The sequence below is a fragment of the Mobula birostris genome, chromosome 12 (genome assembly GCF_030028105.1).
Source record: "Mobula birostris isolate sMobBir1 chromosome 12, sMobBir1.hap1, whole genome shotgun sequence".
Lineage (NCBI taxonomy): Eukaryota > Metazoa > Chordata > Chondrichthyes > Myliobatiformes > Myliobatidae > Mobula > Mobula birostris.
The window spans coordinates 100,411,925-100,435,671 of record NC_092381.1 but is presented as its reverse complement, the minus strand read 5'-3'; the positions used below and the strand labels follow the sequence as shown (position 1 = coordinate 100,435,671).

The 23,747-nt window shown below is 42.9% G+C and overlaps 1 protein-coding gene across 6 annotated transcripts in view; it reads left to right on the top strand.

Annotated features, from left to right (window-relative positions):
• LOC140206146 (rab GTPase-activating protein 1-like) overlaps positions 1-23,747 on the top strand; it is a 568,372-nt gene that overhangs the window by 70,884 nt on the left and 473,741 nt on the right. For 4 of the 6 annotated variants that reach the window (XM_072274372.1, XM_072274373.1, XM_072274374.1 and 1 more), the window contains exons 5-7: positions 15,079-15,253; positions 18,162-18,319; positions 19,441-19,551. In XM_072274372.1, the coding sequence (XP_072130473.1) occupies positions 15,079-15,253; positions 18,162-18,319; positions 19,441-19,551 (444 nt within the window). Of the gene's footprint in view, positions 1-15,078; positions 15,254-16,977; positions 17,113-18,161; positions 18,320-19,440; positions 19,552-23,747 lie in introns of those variants that run through there. The other 2 variants (XM_072274376.1, XM_072274378.1) reach the window with 2 other exon arrangements.

Here is a 23,747-nt window from a genome sequence, read left to right as displayed (position 1 = left end):
TTATTTTACTTATCTAGGTGTTAAAATTACTAAGAAACATAAGGATTTATTTAAGAATAATTTTTTACCTTTAGTTGATCAGGTTAAACAATTGTTTATTAAATGGTCCCCATTGTTTCTATCAATGCTTGGTCGAATTAATGCTATTAAGATGATTGTCCTACCTAAATTTTTATACTTGTTTCAAGCATTACCAATTTTCATTTCTAAATCCTTTTTTGATACTTTAGATTCTAAAATTTCTTCATATATATGGCAAAATAAAAATCCTAGATTAAGTAAAAAATGTTTACAGAAGTCTAAAAAGGATGGTGATTTAGCATTGCTGAATTTTAGATTTTACTATTGGGCAATTAATATTCGATATTTAATATTTTGGACACAAGATCTGGATATAACTTTAATCCCACAATGGGTAAACCTGGAATGTAAATCCATGCAAGGGTTTTCTCTGACTTCCATTTTAGGGATTTCTCTTCCATTTGTTCTTTCTAAATTAAATAAACAAATGGTTAATCCAATAATTAAACATACACTACGAATATGGTTTCAATTTCATAAATTTTTTGGTTTGAACCGATTTATTTTATCAAGCCCTATTATGTCTAACTTTTTCTTTCAACCATCTGTTATAGATCAAGCTTTTTTAGTATGGAAAATGAAGGGTATATTAAGCTTTCGTGATTTATTTTTGGATAGCTGTTTTATGTCTTTTGAACAGTTATCTAATAAATATAATTTGCCTAGATCTCATTTTTTCAGATATTTACAAATTAGAAACTTTTTAAATACTAAGCTACCTACATTTCCAACTTCATATCCATTTGATATCACGGAAAAATTTTTAGGTTTAAATCCTTATCAGAAGGGTTTAATAGCAATCATTTATGATTTGAATATGAAAATAAATTCAGGTATATCTGATAAAATTAAGACTGAATGGGAAAGGGAACTTCAACTTCATTTATCTACAGAAAAATGGGAAAAAAATTTCAATTAGTTAACCTGTCCTCTTTATGTGCTAAACATACATTGATACAATTTAAGGTGGTACATAGGACTCGTATGTCTAAGGATAAATTAGCTCGTTTTTATTCTCATATAAGCCCTATTTATGATAGATATCATTCTGAAGTTGCTTCTTTGACTCATATGTCCTGGTCTTGCCCTTTTTTTGGATAAATATTGGAAAGATATCTTTGATATTATTTCTACAGTTTTGTGTATTGATTTACAACCTCACCCCATTACTGCAATTTTTGGATTGCCAATGCTGGAAGATAGTTACTTATCCTCTTCAGCCTGCTGGATGATTGCATTCCTTACGTTAATGGCTAGAAGATCTATCTTATTGAATTGGAAAGAGGTCAATCCTCCTACTGCATTTCAATGGTTTTCTCAAACTATATCTTGCTTAAATTTCAAGAAAATCAGAAGTGGCACCTCTGATTCTTCGGTTAAATTTGAAGAAACTTGGCGACTATTTATTCAGCATTTTCAAATGATATAGGTTGACCTTTTTCGAAACTTTTTTTAACTAAAAATATACAGATAGAGGAGTGGAGTTAACGACTTTAATGATTGTATCCAATGTAATATGTTAGCCCGACTTTGTTTTAGTTTTGCTTAGTTTAGTCTAGTTTTGCTTAGCTTAATTTATTGTGTTTTTTCTCTTTTCTAGTTTGGGTTTTTTTTTCCAGTTTTTTTTTTCCATTTATCTTTTACCATGTTCAATTATATTTAGAGTTGGGGAGATCTAACATACGTGTACTATCAGCAATTTTATATTTGCAAATGTTAGCTATCAATAATGTAATCCCATTCTCTGTTTACCAATATTATTGTTATGTTTAAAATTTTGAAAATTAATAAAAAGACTGGAAAAGGAGAATAGGACTATCATGTGACAGTGGAAAAGTGTGTATGGAACTGGAGGAGATAGCAGAGATACTTAATGAGTACTTTGTTTCAGTATTCACTATGGAAAAAGATCTTGGCCATTGTAGGGATGACTTACAGTGGACTGAAAAGCTTGGGCATGTAGATATTAAGAAAGAGGATGTGCTGGAGCTTTTTGAAAGCATCAAGTTGGATAAGTCACCGGGACCAAATGAGATGTAGGTCAAATATGACTGAATATAGTATTAATGGTAAGGCTCTTGGTAGTGTGGAGGATCAGAGGGATCTTGGGGTCTGAGTCCATAGGACGCTCAAAGCTGCTGCGTAGGTTGACTCTGAGGTTAAGAAAGCATACGGTGCATTGGCCTTCATCAATTGTGGGATTGAGATTAGGAGCCGAGAGGTAACGTTGCAGCTATATAGAACCCCACTTGGAGTACTGTGCTCAGTTCTGGTTGCCTCACTGTAGGAAGGATGTGGAAACCATAGAAAGGGTGCAGAGGAGATTTACGAGGATATTGGGGAGTATGCCTTATGAGAATAGGTTGAGTGAACTCGGCCTTTTTTCCTTAGAGCGACAGAGGATGAGAGGTGACCTGCTAGAGGTGTATAAGATGATAAGAGGCATTAATCGTGTGGATAGTCAGAGACCTTTTTCCAGGGCTGAAATGGCTAACATGAGAGAGGACAGTTTTAAGGTGCTTGGAAGTTAGTACAGAGGAGATGTCGGGGTAAGTTTTTTACGTGGAGAGTGGTGAGTGCATGGAATGGGCTGCCGGCGGCGGTGACACAAGGGGGTCTTTTAAGAGACTGCTGGACAGGTACATGGAGCTCAGAAAAATAGAGGGCTATGGGTAACCCTAAGTAATTTCTAAGGTAAGAACATGTTTGGCACAGTTTTGTGGGCCGAAATGCTGTAGGTTTTCTATGTTTCTAATAAGGAGGTGTACCTGATAAAGTAGCCACTGAGTGTAGGTTCCATTCTTCCATACTTTTATATGGTGCAGAGAAGGCAGTATAGCTATCACACCTGTGCCAGGCCTTTGAGAGTTATCCCCTTGTTTTCCCTTTGCCCACTTAGTCCTTTTCAATTGCATTCTCATTCAAGCCATTCACAGAATCTTTCTTGGCAAGGGCATTGCAAGCTGTCTTTCAGAGCCATTATGATAAGGATACTTTTATGGTGTAGTAAGGTGAGGAATACAGAATTCTGAGCAAGATTAAAGTACATCCCTTTATGTCCAAGTTGAATGATATGTGAATTGGAAGAGGTTTTGAACATCACTGTGTTCCTTGAGATTGTTGGAACTGTACATGCACAGGACAAGGTACTTCAGCGCACAATGTCTTTCTCAAACCCGATGCCAAATTAAACTAATCCCTTCTGCCTGCACATGATCTGTTTTTTTTTCTCTCCATTTTCTGTGTATTCATGTGGCTACCTACAAGTGTCTTGCGTTCCACTGTTCAACTGTTTGAACTACCACCCCTGCCAGCATGTTTCAGGCATCTATGACTCTGTTTCAAGAAGAGCTGCTTGCCCTATGCATTGCCTTTAAACCTTCCTCCTTTCACCTCAAAGCTAGTCCCAATCACAGAGAAAATCTGCAGATGCTGAGGATCCAAGCAACAGACACAAAATGCTGGAGGATCTCAGCAGGCCAGGCAGCATCTATGGAAAAAGAGTACAGTCGACTTTTCGGGCCAAGAAACGTCGAATGTACTTTTTTCCATAGATGCTGCCTGACCTGCTGAGTTCCTCCAGCATTTTGTGTGTCCTTAAAGCTAGTCCCTCTCCTTTTGTATTCTCAAACTCTCCTTTTATTCACCTTTTGGGAGCTATCCCTCTGTACTTCAGTGCTATTAAGGGTCTTACCTTTAACTTTGTGCTTTCTCCTTATATTTGACCTCCCAAAATTGCAACACTTCATACTTGCATGATTAAACTAGATCAACCATTTCTCAAAGTCGTATAAGTTCAAAGACTATTTACTATCAAACTACGTCATTATTACAGTATTTTACCGTGACATTTTCTTGCAGGCATTTACAGAAAAAAATAAACAAAATTTTATGAAAAACTATACATGAATAACCAAAGACTGACAAACACCATTGTGCAAATTAAAAATTAAGTTGTGTTAACAAACTGTGCAAATAAAGCTAAGCTGAGAACTTGAGTTGCAAAGAGTGCTTGATAGTGAGTCTATAGGTTGTAGATTCATTTCAGAGTGGAGGTTGGGACTTGATGGAGGTAGGGTAATAGCTGTCCCCAAACCAGGTGGTGTGGGACCTAAGGCTTCTGTATTCTTGCCCGAATGGTAGTAGTGAGAAGGAGGAATAGCCTGGGTGGTGGGAGTCCTTGATGATGGATGCTGCTTTCTTGTAGCAGTGCTTCATGAAAATGTACTCAATAGTGGGGAGGACTTTGTGGTGGACTGGGCTTTACACATCCTTTTCTGTTCTGTGGCATTGGTGTTTCCAGACCAGGCTGTGATACAACCAGTCAGGATACGCTCCACTGTGCATCTTTAGAAGTTTGTCAAAGTAGAATCTATGCAAACTTCTAAGGAAGTAGAGTTGCTGCTGCTTCACCCATAATTGTGACTCTCACTATTGTTTCTAGGTGTTAAAGGTCACAACTCTTGAAGTTTCTTATGACCTGATCTTTAGTGCTGCGGCCATGGTCCAGTGGGCTTTTGTGTAGATGTCAGGGGGCTAATTTTTCAACAATGAAGCAATCAGTTTGCCAGACAGAGTAGCAATATCATTGTAAGGAGATTTGAGGAAGGCATGGTTGGTCTGTTGTGAATGGAACAGGGGTGGGGGTATGTTAGAGTGTAAAAAGGCACAGGAGGAATTGAAACAGTTAATGTGTAGTGGCAGTTAGTGTTGATACATCTGGACAGGGTAAGAGGCCAAAGGGAGGGGTGTAGGTGGATTAGGCATTATCAAGATGAGGGAAAAGATTCACAGTCTGGGGCAGGAGTTCCTAACCTATTTTATGCCATTAAGCAAGAGGTCTTTGGATCCCCGGTCTGGGGTAAGGATTCCTGGGTAAATAAGGAAGGTCCTGGGGCAAATACAGTGAGAGAATCAGCATCATGCCAGGCTCAGTCTTAGGGTGGGGACAGAGAGAATGAGGTTCTGTGGGGGACTGATCATCAAGAGTGGAGAAGATCAAGAAGGACAGTGAAACACAAGAAGTAGGATTGGGAGGGGAGATGTAATTAAAGGAATATGAAGGGGACAAAGATCAATGGTCACAGAATTAAGAATTGTTCAAGTTTATGACCTTTCTGTGGAAGGAAGTAAGTCATCTGTTGAAAGCAGATGTGGTGAAGGGTGAAGTAGAACTGGATCAGGATAGCATTGAGTCGGTGCTGTTGCTGAGAGCGGTCAAGAGAATGTACACCTCCGCATGGTTCCCAGGATGTGATGAAGCTCGCAATTTGAGAAATGCCGAACTGCTTGAATGTACCTGTGGTCTTGCACTTTCACAATCTCAACTGTAAGGTGAAATTTTAGTTCAGATCAGCTACATGTACTTGCTCTATTCTACTTAATTGATGTTGCTGTTACTCTTTTGATAAAAAGAGTGAAGAAAAGACTGTCTCTACAAACAGTACAAGGCAATCGAGCTGTGATCATGTACTACATTAGATAAATGCATCTATAGCAGATAGATGCTGAAATATGGCTCTTCTTGCTGACCCCCCACCCAGTCTGAAAGGACTCAACCAGCTTGGCCAGTGTTGGCACAACTGTGACATTTGGAATGAAGGTTGATGTCCCACACCCACAGCACTCTACTCTTGCTTTTTATGTGTTGTTTAGCATGGAATATTAAGTGTTCTGCTAAAGGAAGGCAACGTGGGAATAGAGGAAGATGTTTTCTTGCTTGTGTTTGATCTAATGCCGTGAAGCTCACCTGAAATCACTTAGAGAGGCCAGTATGATTACTGGTGGGATTGCACGACTGATAGGAGAGGTTATATCAAGGGATCAATGGAGGAGTCTTGTATGTTGGCTGAAAGGTGTGATTTCATATGGACTGTGTCAGGTTATTGCTTGAATAATCAGTAAGATAACTCTCCCAATGTAGGTACAAGCCTACATATGTTAATGAAGTCCTTGTCAATTCAAACCCGGTGGCTGAGAAAAAGAATTTCAGGATGTATGTTGTATACATTTCTCTGACATTAAATGTACCTATTGAAACCTGTGGTTTTTTTTTAAACTTCCTTATAAGGCTTTGATATTGAGGCATATTAACCCATTTCAGAAGACGTTTGAGATGACCACTGTGTGCTTAGAATCCCAGATAAACCAACCTAGGTGAAGAAAGCATTTTAAAGCTTGTAGCTACTATTGCCAATGCTGTGTTTTGAATTTGGATCATTTTGCACATTTCCCTTTGAAGTTATTGAATCAGTTTTCACTCCCCTTTCACAGTGCCTTTGAGATGATAGTTTCCTCTACTGAAGAAGGGTTTTCCTCTCCAACCCTCTGGTTCTTTTGCCAGCCTTAAATTTATTTTCTTCGGTTTCTAGACTCCTGTCAATGAAATATTTGTTATCTGTTCAACCAAACCCTTTCATGATGTTAAAAACCTTCATAAAAACGGTCCTAAACGTCCCTTAGACATGAGATTCTGAAGATACCGGTGTGCCTGTCCAAGGTCTCCCCTAATGCTTTCATGCCAACCTCAGGTTGGAAGAGCAACACATTATATTGAATTGAATTGACTTTATTACTTGCATCCTTCACATACACGAGGAGAAAAAAAATTTACGTTATGTCTCCATCTAAATTTGCAATGTGCAATTTATAGTAATTTGTAATAAATAGTATGTACAACAGGACAGTCAATATAGCATAGAAATACAATTGTATCAGCGTAAATTAATCAGTCTGATGGCCTGGTGGAAGAAGCTGTCCCAGAGCCTGTTGGTCCTTGCTTTTATGCTGCAGTACCGTTTCCCGGATGGTAGCAGCTGGAACAGTTTGTGGCTGGGGTGACTTGGGCCCTAACAATCCTTTGGGCCCTTTTTACACACCTGTCTCTGTAAGTGTCCTGAATGCTGGGAAGTTCACATCTACAGATGCACATCTACATATTCCGTCTGTGTAGCCTCCGCCCTGTTGGCTTGAACATTGACTTCTCCAACTTCTGGTAATTACTTCCTCTTCCCCCTTCGCTCACCCATTTCACATTCTGGTTACCCACTCACCCCTTCTCACCTGCCCATCACCTCCCTCTGGTTCCCCTCCTCCTTCCCTTTATCCCATGGTCCACTTCTACTTAGATTTCTCTTTCTGTAGCTCCACCTCTTGCATCTGTCACCTCCCACCTTCTTGCTTCAACTCCTTCCCCACCTGATCTTACGTATCACCTGCAAGTTATAGTCCTTCCCCTACCCTCACCTTATTCTAGCTTCTTCCCCCTTCCTTTCCAGTCCTGATGAAAGGTCTCAGCTGAAACATCAACCGTTTATTTCTGTCCATAGATGCTGCCTAACTTGCTGAGTTCATCCAGCATTTTGTGTTTGTTGCTTCTGAACATTCCTTGCCATGAGGCAGACCACTTCAGGGTTTTCCTCATCTTGGGTATCATTTTTCTGCACTCTATTTCTCTCATTAGTGTGCTTGCTAAAGTGTGGTGTCCAGGTGGTCCAAATGTACAAACTGCAAACTAATCTATGGTTCAGCTCTTATCAGAGTCAGAAGTTAAAGTCAGTCAAGTTTATTGTCATCTGCACAAATACAATGAAAATCTTTCTTGTTTGAGGCATCATAGTGGAGGTGGTGGTTTCTAATGCACCTTCAATTACTCCAAAAGACTGGAAGTAGGGTAAATACTGAAAGGCTTTTATTCGCAGTAAAACATGACCTCCATGCTGAGTGTCTGCCCCTGGACTGAGGAGGAGGAGCAATGGCGAAATGGTCTTTATTCAGGGTTCTGTGGGAGGAGCCACAGGGGCCGTCAGCAGAGGGCTGTGTCCAGACAGGTAACCCAGTTATGGTTTACCACATTCACCCCTCCTTTTTTTTTTAAAAGAGTCCCGTGGGGTGAAGTGACTGACAATATTTAAAACAAGTATATTTACAGGTCAAGTCTATCAGGCGGTCGAGTCCGTCACTGTGATCTCCGTAGCACCGGTGGTGATTGCACTGGCGACAGCTGTTGTGCTGGCCCCGGCCTGACTTGAGGTGCCAGCAAGTTAGGCGTCGGTAATCCCTCGTGCGTGTGCGTCGCGCCTGTTATGGGAGTGTCGTGGCGTGTCTCTGTAGGGGATGGCGAAGGGCAACCGCGAGTACTCGTCGATAACGTTAAGAAAGTACACATTGCGGTCGGTGGAGGGAAGGGGGCCCTTAAAGTCAACACCCAGTCACTCAAAGGGGCGGGTGGCCTTGATTGGTTGTGCCTTTTCAGGTCGGTAGAAGTGCGGTTTGCACTCTGCGCAGACTTGGCAGTCCCTGGTCATCGTCCTGATCTCCTGAAGGGAGTAAGGCAGGTTCCGGGCTTTCACGAAGTAGAAAAGCCGGGTGACACCCGGCTGGCAAAGATCTACATGTAGGACGTATAGCCGGTCGATCTGCACGCTGGTGCACTTTCCCCGGGATAGGGCATCGGAGGGCTCGTTGAGCTTCCCAGGCCTGTACATGATGTCATAGTTGAAGGTGGCGAGTTTGATTCTCCACCTGAGAATTTTATCATTTTTGATTTTGCCCCGCTGTTGGTTACTAAACGTGAATGCGATTGAGCGCTGGTCAGTTAGCAGGGGGTGAACTTTTTGCCGGCGAGATAGTGCCTCCAGTGCCTAATAGCTTCCACTATGGCCTGGGCCTCTTTCTCCACTGCGGAGTGCCGAATTTCAGGGCCTTGAAGGGTACGGGAGAAGAACGCCACCGGTCTTCCCGCCTGGTTGAGGGTAGCAGCCAGTGCGAAGTCGGAGGCGTCACTGTCTACTTGGAAGGGAATGGCCTCATCCACCGCATGCATTGCTGCTTTGGCAATGTCCCCTTTTATGCGGCTGAAGGCCACGTGGGCCTCGGCTGAGAGGGGGATTGTGGTGGACTTGACCAGGGGGCGGGCCTTGCCTGCGTAGTTAGAGACCCATTGGGCGTAATATGAAAAGAAGCCCAGGCACCTTTTGAGGGCTCTGAGGGTGTTGGGAAGAGGGAGTTCCAACAGGGAGTGCATACGGTTGGGGTCAGGGCCAATGACTCCGTTTTCCAGGACACACCCAAGGACAGCAAGTCGGGTGGTCCCGAACACACACTTGTCCTTGTTATAGGTGAGATTGAAAGCTTTGGCTGCTTGGAGAAATTTTTGGAGGTTGTTGTCGTGATCCTACCGGTCGTGACCGCAGATGGTGATGTTATCCAGATATGGGAACATGGCCTTCAGTTGGCACTGGTCCACCATCTGGTCCATTGCCCTCTGGAAGACAGATACACCATTCGTGACACCGAAGGGGATGCGTAGGAGGTGATAAAGCTTGCCGTCCGCCTCGAAGGCGGTGTAAGGGCGGTCCTCCCGGTGGATGGGGAGCTGGTGGTAAGCGGATTTTAGGTCTATGGTCGCGTACACCTTGTACTGTGCTATTTGATTGACCATATCCGCGATGCGGGGTAGAAGGTACGCGTCGATCTGCATGAACCTATTGGTCTGACTATAGTCCACGACCATCCTATTTTTTTCCCTGTTCTGAACAATGACCACCTACGCCCTCCAAGGACTTGTGCTTGCCTCAATGACCCCCTCTCTAAGCAGCCGCTGCACTTCCAACTTAATGAAGGCTCTGTCCCCTGCGCTGTACCTCCTGCTTTTAGTTGCCACAGGTTTACAGTCGGGGGTCAGGCTGGCGAACAGCGGTGGGGGAGGGATCTTGAGGGTGGAGAGGCCACAAGTGGTGTCGGTAGTGCGGCAGTTGGCATGGTGTTGGGTGGGATGTGCGGGTCGGTGTGTGTGGGTGGTCAGTAGCGGGGTATGTGACGTATTCCTACAAAACTGGGGATTTGCGACAGTGATTGGTGGGAGGGGCCCATCATACTCCATTGTCACGCTTTTCAGGTGGCTCTGGAAATCGAGCCTCAATAGCACAGGGGCACACAGTTGAGGCATGAACAGTAACGTAAAGTCTCGATATTCTGTGCCCTGCACCACTAGCGTCGCTACACAATGCCCCCCCCCCCCCCCCCCCGGATGTCTGTTGTGTGCGACCCGGAAGCCATGGCGATCCTCTGACTTACCAGTTGTATTGCGAGTCTGCAATGCTGCACCGTGTCCGGGTGGATAAAACTCTCCGTGCTGCCTGTGTCAAACAGGCAGCTTGTCCTGCGCCCCTCCGCCAGGATATCCATCATTGACCTTGCCAGCTGGTGGGGAGCGCTTTGGTCGAGGGTCACAGAGGCCAGGGTTTAGTTGCTCCCATTGTCTCGCACGTGGTGGCGGTGTGCAGGGAAGATGGCAGCAGGCAAGATGGTGACCCCCATGTCTCGCATGTGGTGGCGGCGTGCAGGGAAGATTGCGGCAGGCAAGATGGCGACCCCCATGTCTCGCACACGGCGCTGCTCGATCCCGCTCACTGTTTGGACTTACCTTGGCGAAGTGGCCCTTCTTTCCACAGCTGGAGCAGATAGCTTCTCGGGCCGGGCAGTGTTTCCAGGGGTGCTTCTCGAGTCTGCAGAAGTAGCACTTCGCGGACTCGCAACTGGCAGCAGCCGAGGTCGATTTGATGGCGGGTTGCGGGGTCTGCAGTGCTCACGAGGCCGTTGGGGGATCGTGCGCCTGGAGAGCCTCAGGGTTGTGCAGAACGGCCTCCAGCGTGTTGGCCAGCTCGATCACTGAACTTAAGGTAAGATCAGCTTTTTCCAACAGCTGCTGGCACACTTACACTGACCTGGTCCCTGTGACGAAGGCGTCTCTCACTAGGAGCTCTGCATGCTGTCCTGCCGTTAGCCCCTGGCAATCACAGGCCCGCACGAGCGTCTGTAGTGCCCGGACAAACTCAACAGTTGATTCTCTGGGCCGCTGGTGCCGAGTCGCAAAGCGATGCTGCGCGTAGACGGTGTTTACCAGCCACAGGTATTGTCCTTTAAGTGCGCTCATCGCGCCGTCGTAGCTCGGCTGGTCTCTGATCATCGAGTAGACCCGTGGACTGACCCTGGAGAGTAGAACTCTGCGCTTCGCTGTGGAGTTGGTCGCTTCAATCGCCTCTAGGTATGATTCAAAGCAGGCCAGCCAGAGTTCGAAAGTGTTTCCAGTTTCAGGTGTTTGTGGGTCGAGGTCTAACTTGTCGGGTCTCGGAGTACGTTCCATGCTTTAAAACTACTGCGAATAAAATTGATGCACCTTCAATTACTCCAAAAGACTGGAAGTAGGGTACATACTGAAAGGCTTTTATTCGCAGTAAAATGTGACCTCCATGCTGAGTGTCTGCCCCTGGACTGAGGAGGAGGAGCACTGGCAAAATGTCCTCTATTCAGGGGTCTGTGGGAGGAGCCACAGGGGCAGTCAGCAGAGGGGCGTGTCCAGACAGGTAACCCAGTTACAACATATATATGGTTTACCACAGTTTCCATGTCCAAGTGAGAGAAATGAGCCGATGTTTGACTGATTTAAACGCTGGGTGAGATTGGAAAGGTATGGGCTGAATTGAGGCAGACGGGCCCAGCCCTAAGGGTGTATTGAAGCTGCAAAGCCTGGGTCTGAGAGTGAAGAACAAGTCAAGGTTTGACTGATTTAAGCGCTGGGTCAGATTGAAAGGTCATGGTGTTGGGCCAGACGCGGGGGACAGGCTTCTGCTCGGCGAAATTTACTTGTCTCTGCACTGGCCTGCAACTAATGGGCTCCTGGATTGACTGTGAACATGAGGAAATCTGCAGATGCTGGAAATTCAAGCAACACACACAAAATGCTGGTAGAACACAGCAGGCCAGGCAGCATCTATAGGAAGAGGTACAGGTGACGTCTCAGCCCGATGCGTCGATTGTACCTCTTCCTATAGGTGCTGCCTGGCCTGCTGTGTTCTACCAGCATTTTGTGTGGATTGACTGTGAATTCACTTCCATGAACTTTAGTTCTAAATGTTGTTTGCTTACTTTTAATTACTTGCACAATTTATTTTTCTTTCACATTGGGTGTTTTATGGTCTTTTTAAATATGTTCTATTAAGTTTCTTTGTTTTTTGGTTCCCTGTAAGGAGATGAATCTCAAGGTTGTAATAGTGCACATACTTTGATAATAAATGTAATTTGAACTTTGTACTTAAAGCAGCATCATGGGCACATAACATCAGATAAGGAGCGTTCATAAGACAAACAAACATATTGACAAGAAATTATTTCTGCAATTAGAACAAGGTCCATTGTAGTGAAAAGCGGTTGCAGTATTGCTTTTCATAGGTAATGATTAGGGATGTGCTAGTTCAGCGGTCCCCAACAACCAGGCCGCAAAGCATGTGCTACCGGGCCATGAGGAAACGATGAGTCAGCTGCACCTTTCCTCATTCCCTGTCACGCACTGTTGAACTTGAACATAGGATTGCCAACTGTCCCGTATTTGCAGGGACATCCCATATATTGGGCTAAATTGGTTTGTACCGCCCTTGTCCCGTATTTCCCCTGCTAAGGTAGAGCGTTCCTATGAAACCTTTCGTGCCGAAATGGCGTAAAGTGAAGAAGCGATTACCATTAATTTATATGGGAAAAATTTTTGAGCGTTCCCAGACCCAAAAAATAACCTAACAAATCATACGAAATAACACATAACACCGAAAATAAATAACACTAACATATAGTAAAAGCAGGAATAATATGATAAATACACATGATATGATATAAAGTAGAAATAATGTATGTACAGTATAGTCGGGAAGATGAAGGCAAAACTGATCTGTGGGGAAAAAAATTGGCACGTGTGCGCATGTGCACATCACATGCGCACGTCACGCATGCGCACACAGGTGCCCGCGCAAGACTTCATGGTCATGGTAGTGTTTCCTGGGGTAAAGTGTCCTGGGATTTGACTGCTACTTTTGTCCCTTATTTGGGAGTGAGAAAGTTGGCAACCCTAACTGTAAAAGACATGTTGAGGTGATTTTAACCCTACTTGAACACCCCCCAACCCCCGGTCGGCCGGTCTGCAAGAATATTGTCAATATTAAACTGGTCCGCGGTGCAAGTAAGGTTGGAGACCCCTGTGCTAATTGATTCAAGAACTGAATGGTTGAAGGAAAGTATCTGTTCTTGAACTTAGTGGTGTAGGACTTCAAGCTTCTGTACCTTTTCCCTGATAGTCATTGTGAGATGAATGGATAGCCTGGATGTTGGGGGTCTTTGTTGATCAATGTTGCCTTCTTGAGGCAGTATCTCATGTTGGGGAGGGATGAGCCCATGATGCATTGAATAGAATTCAGTACTCTGTGCTTTTCTTTTCCTACCCATTTAAATTGCTGTATCAGACCATGATATAACCAAATAGGACACTTTCCACAGTATATCTGTAGAAGTTTCTGAGATCATTTGGAGACTTGCCGAATCTTCTTAACCTTCTAATACAGTAAAGGTGCTGGCACTCCTTCTTGTGATTGTATCTATGTGTTGGGCCCAGGCGAGGACATCCAGTATGTTCACACACAGGACTTTAAAGCTGCTAATCCTCTCCTCTGCAGATTTCTCCCCCTTCTCCCCATGCCCTTACCCTCCTCCCCCTTACCCTTACTCAGCAAAGCCAAGAGCTATTATTTTTAGATAGCCTTCTGTTCTAAATGGAACTTGGTGTTGAAGGACAAGTATTTGCAGAAGAGCAAGGGAAAAGTAAGGGATTAGGACCTCACTGGGTGGCACTTTCAAAGAACTAACACCATATCATAACATAAATGGTCATTCAGGTTGCTATGCTGATAAATTCTGATCCGTCACTCTGTTGTTTGAATAACTTAGAACCTTTGCAGTTTACAGTAAAAGCTCTTTTCTGTAAAATGATATTACCCAAACTTGAGCAACACACACAAAATGCTGGTGGAACGCAGCAGGCCAGACAGCATCCATAGGAAAAAACACAGTCGATGTTTCGGGCTGAGACCCTTCATCAAGACCAACTGAAAGAAGAGATAGTTAGAGATTTGAAAGGGGGAGGGAAGATCCAAAATGATAGGAAAGATAGGAAAGGGAGGGGTAGAGCTAAGAGTTGGAAAATTGATTGGCAAAAGGGATACAAGGCTGGAGAAGGGAGAGGATCATGGGACCGGAGGCCTAAGGAGAAAGAAAGGGGGAGGGGAGCATCAGAGGAAGATGGAGAGCAGGTAAGGAGTAATTGTGAGAGGGACAAAGAGAGAAAAAAGGGGAAAAAATAATAAATAAATTAATAAATAAGAGATGGAGTACGAAGGGGAGGAGGGGCATTAGCGGATAGACATATCAGAATGAGAATGGGACGTGGAACTACAATGTGTGGCCACTGGGATGTCTATCTATGGCCTCCTCTACTGTCAAGATGAAGCCACACTCAGGTTGGAGAAACAACACCTTGTGTTCCATCTGGGTAGCCTCCAACCTGATGGCATGAACATTGACTTCTCTAACTTCCGTTTATGCCCCTCCTCCCCTTCTTACCCCATTTCTTATTTATTTATTAATTATTTTCCCTCCCCCCCCCCCTTCTCTCTCTGTCCCTCTCACGATAACTCCTTGCCTGCTCTCCATCTTCCTCTGGTGCTCCCCTTCCCCTTTCTTTCTCCCTAGGCCTCCCATCCCATGATCCTCTCCCTTCTCCAGCCTTGTGTCCCTTTTGCCAATCAACTTTCCAGCTCTTAGCTCCATCCCTCCCCCTCCCATCTTCTCCTATAATTTTGGATCTACTCCTCCCCCTCCCACTTTCATATCTCTACCTATCTCTTCTTTCAGTTAGTCCTGATGAAGGGTCTCGGCCTGAAACGTTGACTGTTTTTTTTCCTATGGATGCTGTTTGGCCTGCTGCGTTCCACCAGTATTTTGGTGTGTTGCTTGAATTTCCAGCATCTGTAGATTTCTTTGTGTTTACCCAAACTTGATTAGTTTCATTTGTGGAATAAAACATCTTGTGGGCCACTGTTTGCACTGTCTGTTAACTAACTTCTTTGTTCCTTCCTTCCCCCAAACCTTCCCACCCCTACCTCCATCCCACTTCAGGATAATAGACCAGGCTACGACTAGAGAGATAGCAGCATTTCCCATATACACAGTGCTGTTCTGCGTCCGAGACGTTGATGGTACTTCAGAGAGTAATTGCTTTGCATTTACTGAAAGTTACTGTAGTACAGAAGAGTTCCAGCTTCATGTGTTCTGTTGTGAGATCAAAGAAGCTGTAAGTAATGTATTTTAACTGTGTTGAAAATTTAGTTTTCAAAATGTTTGTGAATCAAAAGCAGAAATAATAAACCATATATTTTTCCTTGTGTCAGCAGATTTATTTGTGAAAAATTAATATGACTATAAATAACTTCAGTATCTGACTTCAATGCAGTTTGTATATCTGTTAGGTCTCAAAGCACATCACGTGCAATGAATTAGTGTTGAGCATTGAGCAGGTGAGTACAGCTTAATAAACACTCCACCAAACTATGACTCAGTGTATAAACTACGAGAGAGATTTATTAACTAAATTGATTAACACCAGAGAAAACTGTACAAAAGCAAATGGTTAGTGTCAGGGTCAGAAGCAGTAGATGTTGCTTATATTAATCCACTCTCGTGCCTTGTCACAACGTCTTTTGTTGAATTTTGATACAGGAGTCAGATGCTTTACCTGTTTTCCTGATTTGGTAACACAGAAAGATTATTGAATAAGAACAAGAAATGATTGAGATAAATGTGTGAAAACGCTAGTAGTGATGAATCAGTCCTTTTCATCAGAACCGAATTTGATGCAAGCTGTAGTGGCTCGCTCCTTTGGTTTTAGATCTAAAATGGAAAGTATTTTCATTGAATCATGCCTAGCTGTTGCTCACAGAGGGACTGCCAGCCTTTTGAACTGATGTTGCTTTGTCTGATCAGCTGGAGTCTAGATGGTGTTTTCCTACTGTAACAGTAGTGGAGCTCTGCAGATGAGGGCTTTTAGAACAGAGCCAGGCTGATGGCAGTGCAGATCAATAGACTAACAAAAGTCATCTAGCACAGGACAGACTATCCAGCCCAACAAGTCCATGCTGACACTACAGCTCCAGGATATCTTTCCTTGCCTGATCTACCAGTGAAACCCTCTGTTCACCACTTAGCAAACAAGAGTTGAAAAAGTATTTAATGACTGCTAGTGATTTTGTGAATTCTGTAAGACTGAATTTCCATTGCTGTAACAAGGAGCTACCTACACAAGAGCATGTGCTCCAGCTTTATAAAACACTGGTCAGACCTCAGATTTGAGCAATGGGCAAAGCAATAAGCTTTGTCAGTAAGTGACATTAGCTCACTTCAGGATGTGGTGTTGTCCACACACCAGTTATCGGTATGGCAACTGCTCTGCTGGGAACCGCAGGCAACTGCTCTACAGGGAGCCTCAAGAAACTGCAGAGCTGTGGATACATCTCAGCACAACATATAAACCAGCCTTCCCTCCATGGACTCTACACAGTTCCCACTGCCTTCGTAAAGTTGCCAAATTAATCAAAGACTCCACCCACCTTAGACATTTCCTCTTTTCTCCCCACCACCCAAATTGGAGAAGATACAAAAACCTGAAAGCACGTATCATGGTGCACGGACAGCTTCTATAAGACTGTTGAATGGCCCACTAGTACAATAAGATGGATTCTTGACTTCGCAGTCTATCTTGTTATGGCCTTGCATCTTATTTTCAGCCTTGCACTGTACTTTCTCTGTAACTGTGATACTTTATTCTGCATTCATTATTTATTTGTTATTGTGACAATAAACTTTCCAATATTATTGTTTTCCCTTGTACTGTCTCAATGTACCATTACGATGAAATGATCTGTATGGATGACATACAAAACAAAGTTTTTCATGTGACAATAATAAACAATTTACCAATTTCCTTTCAGATAGGTAATAAGTTGTCACTGGGTACAACTGACTTGGTTCAGTATTCCTGCTCTGAATCCAGTGCTACATTTTAAATGTAGTGTTTCAATCAATCTGGATGATACTTATAACTAATCCTGCACCTACGTTGTCTACACGTGCAGTACCTGAGGTAGGCTGAGCACTGTGAGTATGCGTGTTGAAGAAATGCCAATTTCAGGCTGAAACCCTGCATCAGGGCTCTTCCCTCCCTCTCCCCACCCCATGCACAGATGATGCTCAACCAGGCTGAATTCCTCCAGCAAATGGTGTTGCTTCAGATTACAGCAAATGCAGTCTCTAGTGTCTCCTCTGACTTAATGACTTGCTTAGTTTTAATGCTGGGATAATGTCCTTTCATTTTGGAACCCTTCAGCAGAGAAAAGGTTAGCACCATTGATATCCTGAAATGTCTTAGATCATCCAACACTTTCACAGAATCATAGCATGGGAACAGGCCCTTCTGGCCATCTTATTAATGCTAATCAACATCCCAACTAAGTTTATCCCATTTGCCTGCATATGGTCCATATACTTCTAAACCATTCCAATCCATATTCCTGTCCAAAAATCTTTTAAATGTCTTTATTGTACCTGCCTTAACCACTTCCAATGGTAGCTTGTTGCATATACGCATCATCCCCTGCATGAAGAAGTTTCCCCTCATATCCCCTTTAAATCTTCCCTTAAACTTATGCCTATAGTTTTTGATTCACTTTTCCCAAAGGAAAAGTCTATGCACATTCAATCTATCTATGCCACATATGATTTTTATACACCTCTATAAGGTCACCCCTGCAAGAAATATCCAAGCCTTTCCTATAATTCAGACCTTTGAATCAATGTGGTGTATGTCAGTCATAGTTACAGTGAAGGTCTGGGGTTATACCAAGGACTGTTTTAGTGAAGGTTTGGGATATATCTCACATCATTATAATGGGACAGTGCAGAATTGAGGTAAATTAAGTAAACTCTGTTCATCTGCCTTAATAATTTAACCTTTTAAATCTAGTGTGGTGAATCTGCATAGCACTTCACTATCTGCCTCAATTCCCCTTGTTCTTCTTTGAGCAGTTGTACCAGAACTGAATGTAAAACTCCAGATAGGGTCTTGGCAGTGCTTTGTAAGAGTGGAAGATGAGGACAGTGATCATGAATTAAAAATTTGAACCTGTACATCTCTCCCTGTCTTTCAGGTCAGTCGAATTCTGTACAGCTTTTCTACTGCTTTCCGCCGGTCTTCCAAACAGACAACAGAGGTAAAAGACATGGGTGATACAAGCCCCGAGAGTGACAGCTATAACTTCACAGTCTCTCTGGAAATAAAGGAGGATGATGGAAAAGGCAACTTCAGGTGAACCGAGATTAGATTGAGGAACAGGAGTGGATCATTCAGTCCTTTGGGCCTGCTCAATTTAACACCATAGCTGATTGTTCTGGGCTCTTCAACCATCAGGAACATCCCATTTGGTTTCTACTCTGTGTGGTTATGTTCAGGTTTCGTAGATTCCTCTTATTATTCTAAAATCCAGTAAATGCAAGCCTAGCACCCAATCCTTCATGTTTTGACGTCACAGGAATCAGTCATTGTTGTAATCCTTCCCTGGCAAGAACATCTTCCTTCCTTCTCACACAGCTTCAAGTGGTGTCTCAGCAAGGTCCTGTACAGCTGTAGCTGGATATTCTTGCTCCTGGGCTCAAGTCCTCATACAATGAAGACCAGCATACCATTTATCTTTCTAATTGCTTGCTTTTAGTAACCTACACCCAGGTATTGTGGCACTATTCTTTTTCCCCAACTGTCATCATTCTGATTCATTGTTTCTGTAAACAGTGGACACCTTGTATTTCTCTACACTAAAATTCATTTTCCAGGCACTTATCCACTGAGCCAACATGTCTAAATGCACTGTTGTTTCTTTGTGTCCTCATAGTTCTTCACACTTCCCCCAGCTTTGTGTGGTTTGCAGACTTGGCGATGTTACATTTCTCATGGTTTTGAACATATTGGTAAATATCCTTCTCTCCTGCTCTGCTGGAAGGAGAACTGTCCTAACTTTCCAGTTTCTTCAATCTATTGAATTCTAAAAGTGGTACTGCTCCAATCTCCTCTGCACTCTCTCCTAGCCTGTAGCATTATTTCCAAAGCCTGTAATTGGACAAGGTAGAGGTACAGATTTAACCAGTGTTTAATAATGTTACAGCAAGACTTCCTAATGTTGCTAACTCTCTGCAGCTATGTGAAATTACCAATGTTCGGATGTTTTGATGATGTTGGGCAGTATCAAAATGCACCAAACTATGTACGTACATTGACTTTCTATAGTGGTTTCTTGTACTGATGTCTGCAATACATTAGGGAACAATCTCCTTGGGGTAGATTTTACAGCAAACTATTATTCATAGTATGACTCAGTAGTAAGTGGTTTTTTGTTTTGATTCCTGAACCTGAAATAATCTATTTTCTCTTTACAGTGCTGTACCGAAGGACAGAGACAAACTTTATTTTAAGTTGCGACAAGGGGTAGAGAAAAAATTAATAATCAATGTGCAGCAAACATCAAACAATGAGCTCTCCATTGAGAGGTAATATTCTTATAAACTGATTGATGTAGTTCTTATTAAGGTTGGTTAGCTATAATAATGATGACACAAGAGACTGCAAATCCTGGGATCTGGTTAAAAAGCAAACTGCTGGAGGAATTCAACAGGCTAGGCATCATCTGTGGCAGTCGAAGTTTTGGTTCTCAGCCTGAAATGTTGATCATCCCTTTGCCTCCATGGATATTGCTTGACCCACTGAGTTCATCCAGCAGTTCGCTTTTTGCTACAGTAATGATGCATTTCTTACTTTCACTGCAAGTTGGTGCATTTTATAAATTCTCATCATCTTTGCTTCGTTGCCATGATTCTGTGATGTCTCGCCCAGCTGTTCATTCCTAATTGTGAAAGCTGGCAGAATATTTGATTGATCATGCTTCCTACACACGCTTTAGTATAGTTTATAGGTTGCTGTCATTATATTTGATTTTGTTTACTTGTTTTCCCCCACACCCCTCCCAGCCATTCTGTGCATGGATTCTGAAGGAGCTGTGTCAGAGAATTTGGGTGGGAGAAAGGAGGAAGATTACACTACCATATCAAAGCGCAGCATTCCATAACAGATCTGTTGAAAGGTGAAAGTACTTGACACAGAAAATGTGTTTCCTGGTAGTGAGCAGAGTTCTGTAGCAGCCAAGTCTGGCTAAGTGTTGCCCTTGTGATTTGTGATGAGAGATCAGGAGTCAGGATTCTCTTCACACACGCCATATCCTTCCACAGATGCTGCCTTGTTTGCTGAGTTCGACTAGCATCAAGTTTGTTGTCTTCCCATTGCTTGAAAATTCTGATTACAATGAAACTCCAGTCATCTGTTGTCTGACTTTAGGAATTGACCTAATTAAATTCTGTTCCACATGTGTGGCAGCAAATTGTAATCGTATTACTGGTATTTTCAAGCTATTGTACAACATTGGATGTGTTTTGAAGAGTCTGCATTCCTATTGCCTTGAGTAAAACAACAACTTCCATTTATGTAACACACCTAAAGCATCACAAGGTCCCAAAGTACTGGTGTGATGCAGAAGATATATATAAAAGCGTGAGATATAGGAGCAGAAGTAGGCCATTTGGCCCGTCGAGTCTGTTCCGCCATTCAATCATGGGCTGATCCAATTCTTCTAGTCATCCCCACTCCCCTGCCTTCTCCCCATACCCTTTGATGCCCTGGCTAATCAAGAACCTATCCAGCTCTGCCTTTAATACACCAAATGACTTGACCTCCACAGCTGCACCCTCTGACTAAAGTAGTTTCTCCGCATCTCTGTTCTAAATGGACGTTCTTCAATCCTGAAGTGGTGCCCTCTTGTCCTAGACTCCCCTACCACAGGAAATAGATTACCATATCTAATCTGTTCAGGCCTTTTAACATTCAGAATGTTTCTGTGAGATTTCCCCTCATTCTCCTGAACTCCAGGGAATACAGCCCAAGATTTACCAGATGTTCCTCATGTGGTAACTCTTTCATTCCTGGAATCATTCTTGTGAACCTTCTCTGAACTCTCTCCAATGTCAGCATATCCTTTCTTAAATAAGGAGCACAAAACTGCACACAATACTCCAAGTGTGGTCTCACAGGTGCCTTATAGAGCCTCAACATCACACCCCTGCTCTTACATTCTATACCTCTAGAAAGGAATGCCAACATTGCATTCGCCTTCTTCACCACCGACTCAACCTGTAGGTTAACTTTTAAGGTATCCTGCACAAAGACTCCCAAGTCCCTTTGCATCTCTGCATTTTGAATTCTCTCCCCATCTAAATGATAGTCTGCCCGTTTATTTCTTCCACTAAGGTGTATGATCATATTCTTTACAACATTGTATTTCATTTGCCACTTCTTTGCCCATTCCCCAAAACTATTTAAGTCTCTCTGCAGGCTCTCTGTTTCCTCAACACTATCTGCTCTTCCACCTATCTTTGTATCATCGGCAAATTTAGCCACAAATCCATTAATTCTATAGTCCAAATCATTGACATACATCATAAGAAGCAGCAATCCCAACACCAACCCCTGTGGAACTCCACTGGTAACTGGCAGAATATGATCCCTGTATTCCCACTCTCTGTTTTCTGCCATTCAGCCAATGCTCCACCCATGCTAGTAACTCCCCTGTAATTCCATGGGCTCTTAACTTGCTAAGCAGCCTCATGTGCGGCACCTTGTCAAAGGCCTTCTGAAAATCCAAGGGCACCACATCTACTGCATCTCCTTTGTCTACCCTACCTGTAATTTCCTCAAAAAATTGCAGTAGGTTGGCCAAGCAGGATTTTCCTTTCAGGAAACCAGGCTGGCTTTGGTCTATCTTGTCATGTGCCTCCAGGTATTCCGTAATTTCCTCCCTAACAATTGATTCCAACAACTTCCCAACCACTGATGTCAGGCTAACAGGTCTATAGTTTCCTTTCTGCTGCCTCCCATCGTTCTTAAGTAGCAGAGTAACATTTGCAGTTTTCCAGTCATCCGGTACGAAGCTAGGATCTATTGATTCTTGAAAGATCATTGTTAATGCAATCTCCCCAACTACTTCCTTCAGAACCCGAGATAGGTCCAGGAGATTTATCTACCCTCAGATCATTAAGCTTCCTGAGCACCTTCTCAGTCATAATTTTCATGGCACATACTTCACTTCCCTGACATGCTTGAATGTCCGGTATACTGCAGATATCTTTCACTGTGAAGACTGATGCAAAATATGCATTCAGCACCTCTGCCGTCTCTGCATCTCTCATTACAATATCTCCAGCGTCATTTTCTATTGGTCCTATATGTACTCTCGACTTTCTTTTACCTTTTGTATACTTAAAAAAGCTTTTAGTATCTTTGATATTAGTTGCCAGTTTCCTTTTATAATTCATCTTTTCCTTCCTAATGACCTTCTTAATTTCCATCTGTAAGTTTTTAAATCCCAATCTTTTATTGCCCACTAGGTTTAGCTGCCTTGTATGCCCTCTCTTTTGCTTTTACTTTGGCTCTGACAGGGTAGTGTCCTTCTTCCATTAGAAAATTTCTTCTTCTTTGGAATATATCTGATTTGCAGTTCCCTCATTTTTCACAGAAACTCCAGCCATTGCTGCTGTGCTGTCCTTCCTGCTAGTGTCCCTTTCCAGTCAACTTTGGCCAGTTCCTCTTTCATGCCATTGTGATTTCCTTTATTCCACTGAAATACCGACACATTAGAATTTAGTTTCTCCTTCTCAAATTTCAAAGAGAACTCGATCATATTGTCCCTAAGGGTTCCTTAAACTTAAGCTCTTATATCACCTCCGGATCATTGCACAACACAGCTGATTCCCTAGTGGGCTCAACAACAAGATGTTCTAAAAAGTCATCCCTTAGACATTCCACAAATTCTCTCTCTTGAGGTCCAATATATATAGCTATTTTACAGTTTGTTTTAGAAGTTCATTATAAATTGAGAGGCTGCACCAGTTGAATCCAGGAAAATGTTCCTATTATAACATTTTGACTGCCTATATTATTCAAATAATATTTGGCTCATTTGATGTGCAGCTTTTGTGTGTTTTGGAGTGTTATAGAACTGAGAGACCTAGGAATGCAAGTACATAGTTTGTTAAAAGCAGCATCACAGGTTAATACAAGGTGTTGGGCATGTTAGCCTTTAGTCAAGGCATTAAGTTTAAGACAAGGGGTGATATGGTGCAATTACATAAGTTATTGCCAAGGCCATTCTTGGGGGTACTATATACAGTTTTGGTTACCCTGTTATATAGGAAAGATGTAATTAAATTAAAAAGTGCAGAAAAAAGATACTGGATGTTGCCTGGACTTGAGGGCCTGAGATGCAAGGAGAAGTCATGTAGGCAATACAACGTAGGAGCAGAATTAAGTAATCGGCCCATCAAGTCTGCTCCACCACTTCATCATGGCTGACTCATTTCATAGTAGTCGTACTTTATTGATCCCGAGGGAAATTGGTTTTCGTTACAGTTGCACCATAATTAATTAAATAGTAATAAAACCATAAATAATTAAATAGTAATATGTAAATTATGCCAGGAAATAAGTCCAGGACCAGCCTATTGGCTCAGGGTGTTTGACCCTCCAAGGGAGGAGTTGTCTTAATCTCCCTCTCAACCCCAATCTTCTGCCTTCTCCCCATAACCTTTCACACCCTGACTAATCAAGAACCTATCAACCTCTACCTTAAATTCACCCAGTG